Below are 20,548 nucleotides of genomic sequence, written 5' to 3'. Positions count from 1 at the left end.
TATAAATATACGGCGTGATAATCCATCTTAAGTGAAAAAGCTTTAAACGGGTAAATGTTTCGCTGATTTGTCAAAAAAAATTGTAGCTTTTGAAGCTTTTGAAGCACCAATGTCTAATCAATCTGTATAGTGATCACTTAGAAATATGCATACGCGATTAGCGGGCGGATGAGTGAATTACCGCTCGAGTACGTATTTGATCTTCCTTCGATGAAATATACGCGTAAGAATGATTTATCATAAAAGTATTGTGGCCGTACTGCCCAACAATACGGAGCGTGAATGTTACGTATGAATCATTCATTTATTTATACTCAGTTATAACATCTGCATGTCGTGTCCAGCGGGAGAAATAGTGTTCACAAAGGACACACAATTTTTATATTATTAATATTATATTATCAAGATTTTCCCGATTGATAATTTCGTGAAAGTTTATTAGAGTTTTTTCAAAATCCTTATATTAATAATATAAAACAAAATAGTTCCGAATTCAAATAAAACTATTTATAGTATAGACACTATTTATTTAAGTAAATTGAATCAAAAAATATTGGCTTAACAGCATTTTGTATTCAGTACAAAGGCAAATTTGTTTTCGTTTTTACTTCCTAAAGAATTATTCCTGTCACGCTAAAACATTCTGTTTCAAATGTCCTGTTCATTTCAGTACAATTACAACATTTTTAAAAATATGTTTTCCTCTTTACGTTGGAAAGGTAAAACCATTTTAATAGTTTTAAAAGTATTCTGTTAAAAGTGTGGAGGTTTTGAAATGCCTTTTTACACTGCATAAAGACGTTAGGTCGTTTAAATAACTGTAACGGATAACCTTTATTAACAAATTACTTTATAATTAAATACTGTTTAAAAGTTGTTATCGATACCGTAAAAAATTAAAAAGATGAATTAAAATAAAGAAAGTTTCTCTACTAATCAATGCATTCATTAACTTTACACAAATACACTGTACTGTGCTCATTTTTTAAAATACATTCTGTCATTAATTCCATTGGAACACTAGCCCAGTTCACAAAGCAATTTTTTTTCGAATATATGAAACAGACAAAGTCAAAATTCAGGGAATACGGCCAATTGACTAGCGCATGCAAATCAACCCAGCTTCATTTGCATACTCACATTTTTCATCCACATTTTAGATTGTTCTGTCCCTAAATAAAATACTGTATAAAAATAATTATTACTTCATAGAACAAAGAAACGTACCAGAGATAATAAGCTTAAGTCTTATTATAATAATTTGTTGACAATCATATTATTTAAATAAAAATAGTGTTGATTAAAAAGATCAGTTTACAATAAACTTTATAATCCTAATGATAGCTAAGACTAACAATACATATCATAAATAACTTAATCTTACACTCTTTAACTTAAATGTATATATATAAATTTGTCTACATTGATATTATGTACTTAAGAAAATCCATAAGTAATTTCAAATTATAGACGTAAAAACTTTGAAGGGAATAGCTCATTTGCTTTCAATAAACGTATGGTACTCGTTATCCAAATATCAATGGTTTTAAAAATAATAAACAACATCAAGATAATATAGTAAAAAAGCATTAACAAATTTCGAATTCCAACTATTAAAATAAATTATTGTTTACAATCTGTCCCTGCAGACTTTGAACTGCCAGAAGTTATTAACTTCTCGCATTGCAATAGATAAAATATATTTCAAAGTGATCACTTTGTACAGGTGAATAGAAATAGGTGTAAAAGCTAAAAAACTTTTTGCTGACAATTAAGCAATACATTCTCCATAAAAGCTTTTATATTTATAACCACTCATCCTATGTGTGACATCATATGTCACCTCTGTTTCGGAAAAAAATGTGTAATAAAAAGTAATAAGGTAACTCGATAGCGATGTTCCATTTAATTTATAATAATAGGGATCAATAATAAAAAAAATCGAAAAGTCTTAATAAATATTTGCTAAAATACACAAGGAATATTCTAGTAAAGATTATGTCAGCACCACATGTCATGGAAGCGGTTCGTTTACGATAGCAAATTTGAAGTGGTACGCAGCAGGGCTGTAAAACAAAAAACGGTAATAAATATTAATATTTAAAAAATGTCATATTTAAATAACTATAATAAAACCATTAACAAAAAATACCAGAAAAGTTTATCTTGCTTATTTATTTTGTACATAGTATTTTGTACCATTCAGTTTAATACACACACTCGCATGAAAAACAACACTGTACAAAACAACGATTCTTTTTAGGCGTATTATTATCGGTCAAGCAATTAATAAAAAACAAAACAATTTCGTAAAACATACACACCACTTTCGAAATAACGTCAGGTTACCTTCTACACCGTTACGTATTATTCATTCAATTTAATCTGCCATTATTGCTGACTTAATCAAATCTGTTTATATTTAATGTATAACTACTTATAACACGCACCTTATATTGATGACTGTTAATACATCTAAATGAAATAAAGAAATAATTATTTTAACCGATTTGAAAGCCCTGTATGTTTGTGAGCCGCGTCTTCTGTCACCTGAAATGGCAGGACATAACAATAGGCACACTTTCTATCGTAAATATGTGTGAGTGTATTCAAGGAAATAGAACCAACTAAACGAAGAATTTAATTTTAATTTAAAAGTTAAGTCACAGATATGTTCAAAGTGATTAATAGTCTATTTTTTGTGATTATTCAAGTCAAACTTTATCATCATCAAATCTTTTTTTAATACTTTTAATTAAATAAATACTTGTAATTCAAGAGTTTTATCTCATGAACTCTAATTACATTTCTTCATCTTTTAGGTAATATACAATGTTCAAAAAAAATACTCTGTTTTACTTCATTGCCAGAGTTCAATGTTATTGTTAGCTATAGGTGTAAAATTTTTAAATGGGTATAACTTATTAGTTGTCAATCAATGTATAGCAGACCATTAAATTTAATAGTTTCAGACATAATTAATAACGTAATCATAATATAGTAAGAAGAAAGCGTTTTCGAAATTCGGACTACGTATTAAAAATAATTTATGTTTACTATATGGCTATGCAGACTGTACTGTCAGAAGATATTGGTCTATCGCATTCCAATAGAGTTTCCAATTGATCACTACACAGGATGATTATAATAAGGAGGATCAAAGACACGTCTCGAACTAAATGAATCAGTTTGTGTTACACCTGGATGTCAGTATGATTAACAGCACAGCCAAGATACTGACTTTTCAAAGAATAAGACCAAGGTGGATAACCCATAGATTACATACGACTTTATATTTTTAAGCGCTGGAAATTGCTTGTACGACTCATATTCTTTATATGGAGCAAGCTATTCATTATTGTGTCTATTAGTGAAGTCTACAATTATCATTTGAGATCATGTGGTTTTGAAAATAGTTTTATTTAAGAAAGAGAAAAAAAGCTTCCCTGGGGCTTTTCTGGACGATTGTAATTACACGTATAATAAACAAAACCTAAGTCATAACAGTTTTCATGCAGAAATCTTTATACAGCACAGAATTAAATACAAAAGCACATAAATTCTTATCCTCCTTATTTTATGTCACGCTCTGTTAAAGCAGCTAAACTAATCTATTGAAGCTACAGTTTGGCTCCATCGTGGTAATTACAGTTAATACATTTAATTTCTATGAAATCAATAATTTTAACTTGCACATAGCGTAACTAAAAGTAAACTAGTTTAGTCAACACATTTAATGACCTCCAAAACGCTTTATTGAGCTAAATTATTTTGGCAAATCTTTTCAAGAACACAAAAATATGAATACATTGAAGTTAATTAGTCGTTGCATTAAACCAGTCCTTTAATATGTAATTAAATAACCATAGTTCAATTACTTAAAGCAGGAATAGTAGCAGTGGTAAATATTGGTACTGTAAGGCGAGTAATTTTTGATTTTGGTGCGGTTTAGCGTATAAAAAAATTATCATTTTAGTTCAATTATATAGATACAACTGTTTTTGCTAAGAAAATAAGTTAATAACATTAAAAGCAGTAACCAAATATAATAAAATGACTCTATTGTATTAAGTAAATACGCTTTTTTTAAATGCAGTTCATAAAAAAAAACTAAGCAGTCTGCTGCACATTAAATATATTCTAACGAGTTTTGTTTTAACGCGTATAAAAGCTTACGCTAAGTGAAACTTTATTGTGTGTCCTATTTGTTTCCGGCTGCTGTTATTTACGTTTAAGTGATTTCCTTGAGCTGTATTTTTGTAGTTTTTTAAAGTTTTTTTCATTAAACACATGGGTACATTAATATGGTATTCATAAGGTGTAATCGGTTATAGGTGCTCGGTAAAAGCTTCAAAAGGGGTGAATGTATAACTCATTTGCTGCTAACTAATGTGTATTAAACCAACCAAAAAATCAATAATTTCAGAGATAAAGAATAACGTAATTATAATTTAATTAGAAATAGCGTTGTCAAAATTCGATTTACATACTAAATACTTTTTTCTATCGGTACACACAAACTTTGTGCTACTAGAATTAAATGGTCTCTCGCAGTTCAATGAAAAAAAAATCAATATAAAATATTTTAGAGAGATCACTTTATGTTGTGAACAAATAATAGCAGTAAAAAATATAAAACTTTTTACTGGCTAATTTGTCATTCATACCTTCAATTCTAAAATCACATTCACACTGTCAAGAACAAAGTCTACATTCTTTGCAGGCTTTACACCGTCACCTCATAGCGAACGCATCACACTGTATTCCCGCTTCCTCCTCCAGAGGCGTCCTAAAAACTAACCGATTCCATCTGTATGATGTTATCACTATTTCCACAGAATTTATTATAGCAACGAGATAAAAAAATATCGTATATGTATTTCGTTGTTTGTAAGAATTATCGCTAAGTTCGAAATAGTTATTATAAAAATTCAGGTTTACATAAGGTTAATATGAGAATTTTAAACTTTGAAAACTATAATTTCGTAAGTGATCACACGCCTATAGATGACCTTCACATTATACAACTGAGATATCCTAAGGAAATTTTCTCCTTTTCCCGTATTTTTGTTATTCTTATAATGTAACATTTTTTACGAATATAATTAAAATGTTTCTTAGACATTTACACTAAATTTTAACATTTTGAAATGCCCTTTTTTTTAGCTTTTGTGTATATTTTAATCTATTGACATAAAATCTCGCTACATTCACGCCTGAAAAAAATCAACTAACTCGTGACTTCAAATTTTAAAACCGAGTACTTGGTAATTACAATAAAAATCCTTATTTTCTCTAAGTAATCATTAATGAAACAAAATCGTCCTATACCATACTAAAATGGTTGGTATAACCTTTATTTTGAAGTTTAATATTGTGTAAGTATACTTATTATGCTTGCATTAATCTTACCGTATATTTCTCAAGTATCAACTTTTAAAATAAGATTAAGAAATGAACTTACAGCAGATGACAATCTAACTACTAAGCGATATTAATATTAGCGCCATCTTTCTTTCTTATAGGACAGCACTGTTCCAGACATGATTTCAAAGGAATATTGATATTTCAAAAGCCTCCAGTGTACTGTTATGTAAGATTGATTACATAACGTTAAAACTCATGATTTTACGTTCTTTGTTTCCTATGTCAAATATAACGGGTTTTCATGTGGGACTATATAAAAACATAAACAAAAAAATTAATAATGTGTAATAAAAAACATATAATTCTCACATGTATATTTTAAAGTGGACCACATTTATAAGTGAAGAGAAAAATTTGGTGCTATAATAGTTGGTTTTGAGACAATAGATTACATTACATACAACTACAAGATAGGGTATACAGACATAGAAAAAGTTAATTAAAAGTTTATTTCTTATCATTTTCATCTTCACTTTTGAACTTCTTTGCTTGTGTTCCTTCTGCATCATTACTTGAATCATCTTTAGATAGCTCGTGTAAGTTATATTTCTTATACAAAAAATAATTGTCTACAACACTTAGGAGGCAAATGCCTTTTATAATTTCCACTATAATACAGAGGCTTGGATTCTTTAAATCTGCTTTGTTGTTACCATTTTTAAGTACTATTAAATCTGCTAACTCCTTTATAATCAAGTCCCGGGAAACACTGCTATTAAACCTTTTATTGAAGATTACAGCAAATGTTGATGCTTCTTTTAAGAAGTATTTATCAAAAAGTTTCCCTGCACACTCCATAATATCCGGTAGGTTTGCTTTACATGTTGCCATTATAGGTAACAAGCGTAACACATGACGTGTTTTCTGAATCTTTGTTTTAGTCAAATCTTGTATAATAGCTGTAGTGAGCTCTTCTGGACTTGGTAAATTTGTCTTAATAAAAATGCAATTAGAAGTCCCAGTCTCAACAACTTGAAAACGCTTATGTTTGAGAGATTTTTGTGAACTCTTTTTCATTGTTTCTACTTCGCGTCTAAGCAAGTCTCCGATATCAGTCTCTTCTTCAGATTCACTAAGAGAGTTATCTTCGTTGGCTGCCGACGGCGGCAGTTGATCACCTTCTAACTCAGGGTACAGTTTTCCAGCATATTCATTCAACAAGTTATACATTTCTTTCACACAGTCTTTCTCCCTAAAATTACATGTGCAAAAAAAGCCTCTGAAGCCGGGTTCCAAGAAATATTTATTACGACGTTTTCGGAAGTAAAACTTTTTCTTTTTTCGGGTGTCACCCATATTGTTTGAAACGGTACGCAGATATACTTCTACTCGTACGCTAACTGATATTATTACGTGAATTGAATTATGAAATCACATAATAACACAATCATCAAAAGCACACCCATGCCGTAACATTGTCAAACATGACATTTAAATAAAGCACAGATACCCAACGCTACGAAACCAGTTGTTTCTCCGCATCGATTTTTAATGTCTGAATAAATAAAAGCACGAAACGCTTTAAAAAAAGTAAAGCTCATGTGGTTGTGATGCCTTCTTTATTTAAATTCGTTGCAATTTTAAATCCCTACTTGAATTTTATTTGTGGTGTTAATCGATTTTACTGGAGTTACTGGCTTGAAATATCGATGTTAACGTTATTCTTAATAATTAACACGGCAACAACAAAATATTTTTTAAGCTTCATATAGTTAAGTATAAACAGATAACACATTTAAAATTTATACTAATCCTTACCGTTCAACACCAGCTTATCCCCATATCCATTAAATTCTCTTGATCCTTTTTCGTCATCATTTCAGCCGTAGGACATCTACTGCTACATAGGTCTAACAAAAAATTTCCAATAAGATCTGTTGGAAGCGACGTGTATCCAGCGTCCTGACAGATAACCTCGTTAAGCTCGCGGTTAGACGTCCTACGACGTGCTTGATGGTCCGCGCTCTCCTTTCCTCCAACCTTATAAGCCAAGTACCATTTAAACCTGATCCGTTATATAAATTTTATCATACTTAAGATTTTTTATTTGTGATTACTAATAACATAGATACCAAGGGAAGTTTTCTAAAAGTAAAAGTTTCTTTTACTGTTTTTTTAAATTTTTTGTGAAGGTCGGCTCCAAGCTCGTCTTTGACAATAAACGAGTCTTCTGAAATAGTTATGCTTATTTTTCTAATATGTAGTGGTATCAGCAAATTTAAGATATGCATATTATCTAAGCACCATTGATGTAATTAGCAAAATATCATGAAAGAGGGGTTTAGGGTTGCTTTGGATATATATTTTTCTAAAATTTTTCGAAGATCGCGGGAAAAATGAAAGAAAAAGAGTTAATCTTGTAGCTCTATTTCCAATCCTTCTAGGAATATAAAAATATTGTTTTTTGCAACTTTTAAGATATTTAATAACAAGGCTGTTGAAATAAAATTTAAAATGTTTTCCTTTTAATTTTATTGATTTTTATTTTATTAAAAAAATACATAACAGAACAATCATCTTAAAACTATTTATGTTATATTAAAACACTAAATCAACAATATCTCTTTTTTGCACTTATTCACCTTTTATATCCTAATTAATAAATACTATTTGAATACTTTTTCGATATTATGTGTAAATATGTGACAGATATTTTTCTTAACAAATTTTACTTCGTCGTTTAGTCTTAGTGTTCCTTTGTCTAGGTAAAGCCACAATATTTCGTTTTCATTACTGTCTGTAAATTGGCGACGACTGGTTTTTTCAACTTCGGACATACAGTGATTCTGTTAAAGATAAAAGTTTAATTAGTAATATACTTAAAAAATGCGATTGAATATAGAAGTGGTTTAAAAAAAATAGTTTTGATCCGTTTTAAAAATAGTTTATTATGAGATAATTAAGGACAGACTTAAATTTTGATGAAAAATGACATTAGAAATTTTGAGTTTTTTTTTTTTTTGCTAAGAAGAGATTATAAAATTTTCTTAAGTCTTTACTTAAAGTTCAGCAGGAGGTATATTTATTAGACATTTCTTAATTACTGCTGTTGCATTAATGCTAATTTTTGCAGTAAAAATTGAAAAGTTATAAATATACCATCTGTAAAAATATTTGTGTCATGAAAAATATAAAGAAAAAAATATCTACATATTTTAAATCTTGAACTTACTCTGTATCATATTCAATGGAAGAAATCTTAAGGTGTTCTATGTAAATACTAGGCGACTTTAATAATCTCCAAGTCATAGGATTAAACAAATTTGTTTCATACTTCCATTCCACAAGGACCGACATCGGTGGATATCCAGTATCTTTGAATGGTACCATTTTTGTTTCAAAATCACCTGGTTTATAATATTTCCTAAAAAAAAAAACAATTTTATGTATACTATTTTTTATCTGTATGACAATTTTTTTAAATTGTTAATTTTTGAGACGTTCGTAAAATCGATCAGCTGTTTGCTTGTATATTTTAAATTTTGGTTAAATAATCTTAATTTTTCTCATAGATAGTTTTAACGTGAAATACGCTGCTTTTATATACATGTAACATATACTAATTTATTGTATGTACTTATGTAAATATTTGTCACAAATAAATTATTTCTTTATTATTAAAAAACTATTTTATATCGCCGTGGTAAAATTAGCCGGGGCTAACAAATACTTTTCAATATAAATTAAAAGCGTAGTAATCTGTACCTGCAGTATTTGTAAACGAAATTATTTTTTTTCCAATTAAATCAAAAAAAAAATAAACCACTCACTGTTCATCGTCAATAAATTTTGCATCACTTTTACTGTTATTTTTATCGACCAGGACTATGGAGATCCTTCCTACATCAGGACCGTGAACTCTGCTTTCCGTGGAATTTGACACTTTGAGTGTTAATTTGTAGTGTACCTCTAAAAAAATCAAAAATCTTTAGTTAAAATTATCTTAATAAACGGTTAATTTTTATTAATACAGCTATATTAAACAATGAGGAGATCAAAATAAGCTACATAAGCCAGCGGATTAGCAAGCATGAAGATATCTCTCCACTCCAGAACTTTAAGACCGCTGGATAAAATCCTTAAGGTCTAATACGCCCCCTACATTAAGAAGAAAAATCTATGAAAGAACATAGGTCTAAAGTGTGAATGATGAAAACAGCGGTAGTTTGTTTTGTATAAATTTATTAATTATCATTATCTTTTGAATAAGATTTTTTTGATTTTTATGTATAAATGGATCACAGATATTTATTAATTATTTAAATACCAGCATCTTTATTTATTAAATTGCTTTGCTATAACAATATAGATTAAGTTTTCAAGCAATAGAACATGACCTCAGATGATATTAAAACTTTCCTAAAGGTTTATGCAGAATTTACAGATGAAGCAGTAACAAAAGGCTTTAGAAGACTTGAGAGCATAACTTACTAAGTATATTATATAAATAAAATCAATAAATTAAATACCTAATCTCAGTAAAATATAGAAGTAACACCAATCAAACGCTATAACTAAAAACGTTCTTTTCTAAAGTAAATAGTTAGTAATAAAATACTTACTGCAATAAGGTTTAGAGCTTGCTGTCATAGAATACAGGATAATATGTGACTTGGGATCCGCCAAACCTCTGGCTTGTATTTTTTTATAAAAGCTGTAGGAATGGTAGCCCATTGGTATACAATAATGTTTGCCATCGCAAGTGGTACAGTTACCAGCTAAAAACGCCTAAAATGAAAAACGGTACATATTAATATTAAAGTTTATTTCAACAAAACCAGAGATAAATTATATATATATATATATATATATATATATATATATATATATATATATATATATATATATATATATATATATATATATATATATATATATATTATATTATATATGTATATATATATTTACCTCGATAATGACGTATCATATAATAGTGAAGGGGCTTTAATATCACGTCTGTGTACTCGAAAAAAATTATATACTTTTCAGAATAGCAGTTCAGTCAGCATACGAAATATCATTTATAATATTATAGTGGCCATAAGTCAGACATCATTTTCAAGTCACTCATAGAGTTATTGAGAAGACTATGCTAAGGATTTTCTACGTTATTCTATTATAAATAAGGAGTTCCGTACTCGAATAAAAGTAATGAAATTGCAATTTCATTACTTTTATATTATATATTATTGCAACACCCAAGGTTGGCAAGTTAAAATAGCAGTAAGAGAATAAATTACCAATAGGGCCTGTACGTTCTGGAGCGGAGAACAAGAAAACAAGACCATCCATAAGGTGTATAGACAACAGAATCCTGCGTCTTCTCACAATCTTAACAAGGTTATCTATTTTAATATCTATCTGTCTATTCTATTTCTAAACTGTCCTGTTGGACATCTATGAGGGAGACCTATGCCAAGCAGTGGACGTCTTGCGTTCGAAATGATAATAATTAATTCAGCAAGAGATAAATAGGTAGCTTATTATACACAAGTCGTTCTAAAAATTTTAAGCTAAATCTCTGGTTTAAGTTTTCAAGCAGGTGGTGATGTTATTTTTAAAGCTACACAATGATTTCGTATATTTATGTGAATGTTGCTCTTGAAAAACGAATTTAAAACATCGATTAGTCTATCTTATCCATTTATTGATATGTAAAAAAACTAGTTGCTTTAATAATTCTATTTTGTACTGTGCTGCGCTTATTTAATGTCGGTAAAGCTGTTTAACCTTGACACTTCATAGTTAACGCTATTAATAATGGTGTTATGATGGTGTCCATTGCGGTCGCCGGTCGGTAAAGCAGTTGGTATTTAAAATGTAAAGTGATAATTTAAATATTGCAGAATAAACTTTTAAAAGGAATCTATAATTTAAATAATCGATTTTAAATGACATTTCTCTGTTTTCGGGTGTGAAATATTAAGAGTGTGATTATTATTACAGTACCCGGCGATAAATATTGCACATAGACCTTTGGAAAGAGACAATCGGATAATTTTGGCTTCGTAGAGCGTTATCTTTGTCGCACGAAATACAACGACTGACAAATCGCAACATAGGAAGTGTGGAACGGAAAGAGTGCTCTACGAAGCCGAAATTAGCCGATTTTATAGTAATTCGATATTATAATTCCATGATGCAGCCTAAATTTCATTACCTATGAAAGAAAAGGAAGTCTTACCTCATAAGATTTACATTGCATAGCCATAAATGGACACGACGGAGCAATACTTTCAGTAAACAATTCATAGCTTCTTTCGTGACTACAACTAACGAATTTCGACATTTGGGAATACATATCGGAATCTTTCACTTGATTTTGCGTGCCGTCGCTCTTGCAACCGGGTTGTATGGAACCACCGTTTGGATAGAAATCAACATGGCCAATTGCTTCTGACATTCCAAAACCTGAAAAACGGATGCAAGTTAAACGTGAATATAACTTCTGAATTTACTAGTTATTTTCATAGACTAAATTTATCGTCATAATTTTATGTAAATTAAAATGAATCGCCAAAAGTGTTTTAAACCCGAAATTTATAAATAGCTCGACTAATTATGTCTTTTTTTATTTCAGTTAAAATAAAGGTTCTTATGGGCAGAAGAAATGGAGAAATTGCGTGTGGTGATGGTGCTAATTCAATTATAATTTTACAAAACACCTAGTCTTACAACAGTAAAACAATACGTAAGAATAGATTAACAGAACAAAGGAACAAGCAAAAATGCATCGCGACACTAACAGTCAACATAAAAAGTATAAAAACAAATAAAAAATAAAGAGGTTTTAAATGAGCCAGCCAGTCGCCAACATTAGAAACTACAGAGTAAATTAAAGCATCTTTTCATGACTGTGTCAAGTATTTGCAGTCAATGAAAATTACATTTCGTAATTAAGATATCAATAAACAAAGTGATCACTCACAAATTATGTTTTATTTATTTATTTTTATTCTGAAGTACACGCAGGCACGTAAGCACACACATGTTCGCGAATTACCGTACCGCGAGCGTACCTCCATTTTTAATAATTTGATTCTTAGTTAATTAATACATAAGCTTTTTATTTAATATTGATTTCATATCGAGACTGATTATTATAAACATACTGCTCACCTGAAAAATATAGTGGCATGGCATTGCTGTGTATTATATCGACAAATTTTGCGTCGGATCTGTCCAGACGTACTAACGTGACGGTGTTGCTGAAATATGGGGCCGCTGGATCCAAACCCGTAATTCTTCCTAATTTTAGGTTAAATTGCTGTAATTAAAATAATTCATGTCCATTTAATTGTATTGGAGGCTAAGTATAGCATATACTATATAAAGTATATATACTTTCTGTATCATTATACAGAAACAAAGACTACACTGTTAACCTAGAACTAGTTCTAAAGATATTGTTTTAATATATGCTGGTATCAAATTTATCATGGAATACACTTTTGTATAGAAATAAAAGGCGCGGACGACATTGTGCGGGTAAGACCAAAAAAACTACACCTGCATTTGCGTAGATAGTCTCCAATAATATTTCCTCTTATTAATTTATCTGTTTGTAACTTATTGAAACCACATTCGCAATTTCTTAGTAAAAAATAACTTTAGTCAGTTATTAACTAACTTTTGAAACCTGGAGCTAAACACTAATATGTATATAAATTTAAATAAATTCAAAAACTAACCTTTTGCAAATTATGTCCGCAATATCCCGCTAAATGTGCACCTAATGAATGTCCAATGAAATGAAAATTATCTAGATTCGGTAAACCAAGAATATCCTGTAATGAAAACACTAATATTACAATCACGCTTAAACAATATTCTCGCATAAATATTTTAAAATAGCAACGAAATTGAATTTCCGGTCTTTACAAGTTTAAGTTTTTTATAGCAAAAAATGCTTAGACGAACAGGGCGTTAGGTATAACGTAAGCTTTTACACATATTTCCAACCTTTTTTTGTAATCACTCTGAAATATATTTTCACTAATTTTTTTTTTTCTATTGAAGTGAGACAGGTTAAGAACTTCTATCTGTACAAAGTCTGCAGAGACAGACTGTAAACAATAATAAATTGGTAGTGATCCGATTTTGAAAACGTTTTTGTTACTACAATATAATTATGTTGGTTATTATTTCTCAAACCATTGAGTTTTTGATAGATTGTACAAACGAGTTTTATTCTTTTAAAGCCTACCTATAACCAATCACCCTGTACAGTGGACGACTTATGTATGTAATGAGAATGAAAGAAAACCTAATTTTATATAGAAATTAAAACCAATTTGAACACATAAAAGTATTTTGCTAATAACAGCGCAGAATATCCGGGGCACATTTACAATAATTGAATGAATTTACTACGATAAGACAAACACTTAAAAATAACTGCGTTTTAACCTTTGTAATGCATTGAAAGGTTACGGACTCTGATCAGCGTTATAGTTGTTATAAACTTTACTGGCGAAGTATTTACAAATGATATATCCACAGTAAGTTAAAAGCATATTTATTTCCCCGAGAGATGTTTAAAATAATTGGAATTCTAGAGGTTACTTCTCAATCCCTATTTAATAACGTATTATTTATGAGCCAAAATTTTAAATATTACATAAAAACAGTGACAGATACATGATGAATATAAAAATTAAAAATAAACTCGTAACGCCTACATTTCGCCATCAAGAAGTTAACAAATTCTTCATGGGCCTGAGTGTACGTATATATAAACAAGTTCTACGAGATATCTTAGACATACCTCAATATTAAATCTAAAATTAAAATTATATTATTAAATAAATCATTTAGCATTCCAATGTTGTTTGTTCACTTACTTGCATGATTTTTAATGTATATATAAAAAAGTTGCAATGAAAAAGTGTGACTATTGAGTTTACACATTTCAAAAGATTAACGTTCCGAGTCGGTGGCTTACTACAGTACCCGGAGACAAATATTGCACATCGATCCACAATAGACAGAGACAACGTTCTAAGAAGCCGAAATTAGCCGATTGTCTCTTTCCATAGGTCAATGTGCAATATTTATCGCCGGGTTTGTACCAATAATGTTAAAGAATTTGACAAACCAAAAGTGGCAGTAAATGCTTATATGAATGAATATATTTTGTTTTTTCCCGTGTTATTCCTGTTCAATCTATGATCTGATATTTTTACCGGCCTATGATAGCAACTACATCAAAAACTAAGCAAAATATTGAGTCGATCGACCGAGAAAACAATTACAATAATTATTAATGTTCACCAACCACCGCGTAAAAAATCAAATACAATAATTGTTAATGTCTTTTAAAAAAGTGGCGCAAAGGCGCATGTACACACGTCTTTATTATTAACAATTGTTTTCGCCCAATACAATCATTTACCCCTTTCATTTGCATGCAAAAGTTCGAGTAATTCTGAACTAATTCCGACCGAAACGCCCTGGTCATCTAGTTATTTTCTAGTATAAGAAGTTAATGCTACTTACATATAAATTATGTATAAAATGCGCTGTCATGGCGCCAACAAGTCTTATGTTCGCAACGGCCTGGCCATAAGGAGGTTGAGATCCTCTCCTCCAATCCACCACTAAAACTGTTGCTCTGTCATTGCCTTCTAAATTTAAAAGAGCATTTGCCATGTTTTGTACCTGTAAATTCCAAAAGTGAACAAGTTTAATTACATGTTAATTACATAAACTTACTAGCAATCTCATTGAATACGCTTATATTATATTTACCCAAACTTTATGACCACCGTCGAGAAATCCATGAGATATGAAATAAAACGGCCCCATCGGATCGATGTTTGAATTTTCAATTTTTTCAGTATCGAGCGCTTGCAATAACAAGGGTATTTTTCTATTCCTTCTAGTAAATGCTGCATATCTGTAAAATAGCAAAACACTGCAGTTAAATGTACTGAGCTTATTTATGTTTCCATGGTGGGATTATAGGCATAGAATAATTCGCACCGTCAATTCCCGTGGCGGTCGTAAAGGCCTGCTTAGGGAAAATATTCTCGGACGATGGGCTGCTGCATTTCTCGAACATATCAAATCATTAGAGAAACTATGCTCGCCAACCCGTTGTACAACAGTGATCCTTTTGAAAATCTATGGAGGAGGCCTGCGTTCGGCAGCGGACGTTCTATGGCTGATATGATCACGTTGATAAGTTTATAAAACAGTTATTTGGGTTAATAATTTTAATACATAGGCTATCTAAATAGTTAAATGTTTATACAAGTCAATACGAAATTTCTTTCAAAAAATGCGCTGCATTAACATCCATATTGTAGTACTTAGTGTCGATATTTGATTTGTTACGTTGGCAATGTCTTTCATTAAAATTAATAATCTTTTATAAACATAATCACATTACATATATTCATATAGAAAATAATGAAAATGCTCGCATAATCAGCTATTGACGCGCGTAGTGATTTCGATGTGTGATGTGCCAAATCAATTGCTGGATACTATACGACATTATATATTCTGATATTCAAAGTTACAAACTGGTATATTTTTGTATATTCTTTATTATTATTATTCTTAATATGAACATTTCATTTATCACGTTAAAACTGCTGATATTGAACTTTCGAAATCCCATATCTTATACACCCACACAATGTAACGAGCCCTTGTCCAAAGGTCAAAAGACCTTCCAATCAAAGTGTACTCATTGTGGCACTTATTGCAGCAAAAATACAATGTTTATCTGAGTATAGATAAGTACGTCATAATGCTGCCGCTCGTAAATATGTTTTGTCTTCGGCAACAATTGATCGATGTCACGGACGAGCCTCCCAACCTTATCTTCCGCACACGTTAATTATGTGACATATACTAAGATTTTATCGTAATTTATTTACTAATTACTATATTGGGATAATTATTTTGAGGAATGTTCTAGTGATGCTCTCGTGTCTGTAAACATGTTTTTGTGCTTTCCTACAAAGCGTTATTTGTATAGTGAATACCATAACATACGATACCACATATAACATACCATACCATAACAATATTTTGTTATTCATATTAAAAGTTCTAAGATCAAATTAAACATTTTTAAGCCCTAGGAAAGAGCCCTAATCGGCAAGATTATTTAATTCATAATTATAGTCGTGACCCTCACACCTAAGACAAAGGTTGAAATTGTTAATAAATTATAGCTTGCTCTCTCAAAAACAGACTGGTCCAATAATATTGAAATATAAATATACCAAATACAAAGCTAAGACTGTTTCAAATGAGTATGTAATAACAAATCACAATTAATAATCTCCAAGGCGTGAAAAATAGCAATAAATCGCATATAAAAGGCTATAAGCTGTAAAAATCTTGTTATTGCAAGTATACAAATCAATTGGTATTTACGTCTGATAAGCTGCCTCAGACTGTAACATATAAAATGTTTATAACAAACACGAAGCGGATCTTAATTATTAAACTTTGAGCTTCATAACGTAGCAGGAAAATATAACGACATAAAAGTTATCAAATGTAGGCAAATAATATATCAGTTTAGAATTATCGCACCACGCCCACTTTTAATTGCTAATTAAGCAATAATCGAACGATAAATTCATTAGATTCATTCCATAGGAATTCTATGAATGTGGAGTGGGGAAAAATGAATTGTTTTAATTATTATTATTGAACAAACATACATATAGAATCAAAGCGTAGAATGACTATTTGTAAAACATTTTGCAACATAGTTCATTGTTAATAACAATATTTAAAACAAAATAATTTTTATAATCATTGAGGCAACAAGTTCAGCAGTTCGATGGTCTATATGAGAGATAATGCTCAAAGCCGAGACGCACGAAGGGGCCGCTCCGTTGCGGTACTCATCGAAATCATGGCAGCCAACAGACGCAAGGCATAAGCCTCTCCCAAACATCAGCTCGATTAACTATGTCGATCCACCTATTGGAGTTGGCATTGGCTGCTTCACCGGGTTTGAGGTGGAAGAACGCAAAGCACTATTAGCCTAAAGCTTACATGAACTATGCTTGAGTGTTCACTCAAATTGACCCTCCATGACATATCATGGCTTTAGATTATTTATTCCACGGAAATTTGACGGTAAGCCTTTATATTGCTTCGGGGGATGGTTGGCGGATGGACTCCTGAGAGCCGACCTCAGCTTGTACTGTTACTTTAGGTTATTATTATCGAATTATAACCAAAACATCCTACCAAAATTTTACCAAATATGCCACGGGTACGTATTAATTAAAATAATAAATACTTTGCAAGACTTTTAACTGTAGATTTCCTAGAACCCCGTTTAAAAAAATTGCCTATAATTAATTTTAACGTGAATTTGTCCATACGTGTCTTGATTATAAATTGTCACAGGTAATGAGAAAATTACTGATGCTCTTTGCCTTTGAAAAGTTTATTGTAAAAGGTAAGGTATCTCTTGGTTATGCAAAACAGTTTTTAATCAAACTTTCACAAACTAGCTATCTGTCCAGCCCTCTATTGAAATGACGAGATTGTGCACTTTTTCATAAATTTTGTACGAAGAGGGTAAATTTATATAAGAATTCATAATTCTTTATTTTTCCTACAAAACACAAAATTAAACACCAGACATTTCGTTTGTCTAATATTTTTTCATAAATATTTTAATTTATTTGCATCGAATAAAAGGACTTTAACAAAATAAAATAGATATCGACATTCAATTCAATTTAAAGATTAATTCAATTAAAATAAAAGCACAGAAAGTTACTTTTCTGTGCTTTTCTTTTAAAGCAATAAAACAGTTGGGTTTTTTTCTGTATTTTTCAGCCAGAAATCAAAGTTAAGTGTCTCTTCTGAAACTCAAATTCAAAATTAAGTATTTTTTTCCCTGTGTAATTAATTAAACCACGAGCTCTAACTCTGTTCTAATGTATTCAAAGCCTTATTTTGTATGTTGCTGTGCAATTTGATCTGTGAATCTCAGTGCTACTGCCCCTGCGGTACAGGCCTTGCCCAGCGGAGGAAGCAACAGTACTCATGTTGGCACACACGTTGCACACAATGTAATAGAAAAATTTTAAAAAATTTCGACAGGCAAACATTACGACCATCATTTCAGCTATAGGTCATCCAGTGCTGGGCATATCCTCCCCCATGTATTTTGAATAACAGCAATTTTAAGCGTTAAATGAATTAAAACTAACCTCACTCCTAAAGAATCCGGTGGCAAAGGGAAGTAGTTATCGGGCCGGTTCTCCGTCCATGGATAAGCCTTCGAGAAGCATCCATAGATCCCATAACATCGCTCCATCTCCATTTCCTCTTAAAATTAAAAATTAAGATTAGTTTTAAAATATGTCATATTAACCTAACTTCATAACCATTGATTAAAGTATTTTGAAAGTGTAAAATAAATTCAAGACAATCTTGTTAAATTTTAAATGCAAATAGAATAAATTTTAAATAATTTGCAGAATTAAACATGCATGCAATTAATAAAAAATATATATGTGAAGTACTTAAACTAACCGTTGAAGTTCATTGGGAAGAGGGTGACATCGGTTGAATTCTGCTTGTCCATTAAAACCATAATAGTCTGCAGCATCAAAGTGGCACTAGTTTTGTTGTGCATGGTGCGATTTAACACAACTTTACACCGTTTGAATTGTGCAGTGACAGCACTCCAAAACCACGCACCAAACCTTTTTACTGGTCAAAATAGTTTCGCAATTCGTATAATTAAATAACACGATGTTATAGGCGTATTCTATATATTCAATTAATGAAACACGAACTGCGTACGATTCAAACAATACAGCTGGTTGCTAACAGATCGGATGACAGTGTAAAAGTAACTGTTAGGCACTCGTTGTTTATATAAAGGCCATAAATTAACAACATCGACTCTGTCCGTACTAAATAAAATTCACAAATTATAACTTTGCCTGTTTTCCTGTGTGAAAACACAATATAGATATTAAATTTATTTATTTGTTGGATTGCTGAATAATAATAAACCCCTAATTATTTTTGTAAATTAAAAATATTTCTTCGCTTCAACAATAGTATGAACAAAAAGACATGGACAGACAACCGGTATTCAGTTTATCTATATAGATTAGTTAATAGATCCGCATTGCCTTTAGTTCGCAGACGTTCCGGGATGCGACGATAACAAAGGTTAGGACGTTATCAGGCACACAGCTATTTATTAAAACGATTGACGCACGAGCAGTCTAGTCAACGCGGTACACGAGTACTTTGGATAGGTGCTTTATATGGACGCACCTTATCAAATCGATTGCAATAACTATTTTTTACAATGTTTTTTTAAAGCTTATTATAAACAATCTTTAAACCGCCCACTTAGCGAACTTATGATGGCATTCATCCTTCATTACCTTCCTTGCGAGAGGATTTTCGAAAAATCTGTTCTTAACTTAGGTCAATACCTAGACTTAGCGAAAGGATTAATATTGATGAGTCAGTAAATCATGAGATTCCCACCTATTTATTTTTTAACCTGCTATAATAGTTAGTAGTCACTCGTATTGAATACAAATAATCAATAAAACAATTCCACAATAATTATTTCAGTGATATCTATCTTAAAAATAGTTTATAAGTAAAAGCAAATGATGTTAAAATTAATAAATGATGTAATCATAATATATATATAATGATCACACATCTATATATATATAGATGTGTGTGTGTGTATTCAAGTTATATTAAAATTTGTAAAAACCAATTATTATATATGTACACGGTAAACATAAATAAAAAAGAGCACGCCAGACTTTTTTATCTAAAGAAATATCAAGCTCTATTTTAAGATCAAATTAAAAATATTCGACATTTCTAAAATTTATGAAACCCATAAAGTAGCACGTATTTGACCACAGAACCCTTATGAACATAGCAGCGTGCGAAACCTAAAACCTAATATGTCCTACGAGTAAAGTGAAGCGTCAGGCCTGTTGTTAAGCAATTTTATCTAAGGAACCATTAATTTATTAAAATAAGCAAAAAGTATACTATGCCAATATAAAAGAAATAATAAAATACATGGGGTAAAATTATATGTAATGAAATAATTTATGAAATTTAGACTATATATAAC

At 30.5% G+C, this 20,548-nt stretch overlaps 2 protein-coding genes across 2 annotated transcripts; both read right to left on the bottom strand.

Annotated features, from left to right (window-relative positions):
- Positions 1 to 5,737: 5,737 nt before the first annotated feature.
- LOC137931083 (THUMP domain-containing protein 1 homolog) lies at positions 5,738 to 6,845 on the bottom strand. The gene has a single exon (XM_068774482.1). It carries the CDS (start codon positions 6,721 to 6,723, stop codon positions 5,875 to 5,877), a length of 849 nt encoding a protein of 282 aa, XP_068630583.1. The 5' UTR covers positions 6,724 to 6,845; the 3' UTR covers positions 5,738 to 5,874.
- A 1,076-nt stretch (positions 6,846 to 7,921) lies between these two features.
- LOC137930934 (pancreatic lipase-related protein 2-like) lies at positions 7,922 to 19,276 on the bottom strand. The gene is made up of 11 exons (XM_068774301.1): positions 18,955 to 19,276; positions 18,630 to 18,747; positions 15,178 to 15,325; positions 14,926 to 15,087; positions 13,119 to 13,214; positions 12,547 to 12,694; positions 11,612 to 11,838; positions 9,990 to 10,155; positions 9,198 to 9,336; positions 8,600 to 8,791; positions 7,922 to 8,213 (listed from the first exon to the last, which is right to left on the bottom strand). Exons 1-11 carry the CDS (start codon positions 19,055 to 19,057, stop codon positions 8,129 to 8,131), a joined length of 1,584 nt encoding a protein of 527 aa, XP_068630402.1. The 5' UTR covers positions 19,058 to 19,276; the 3' UTR covers positions 7,922 to 8,128.
- Positions 19,277 to 20,548: the final 1,272 nt, after the last annotated feature.

This window comes from Battus philenor, unplaced genomic scaffold (assembly GCF_028537555.1).
Source record: "Battus philenor isolate CCGP_79_NKW_IND1 unplaced genomic scaffold, ilBatPhil1.0.hap1 SCAF_7, whole genome shotgun sequence".
Lineage (NCBI taxonomy): Eukaryota > Metazoa > Arthropoda > Insecta > Lepidoptera > Papilionidae > Battus > Battus philenor.
The sequence above is the reverse complement of the archived record's forward strand: the minus strand, read 5'-3'. Positions and strand labels throughout refer to the sequence as shown.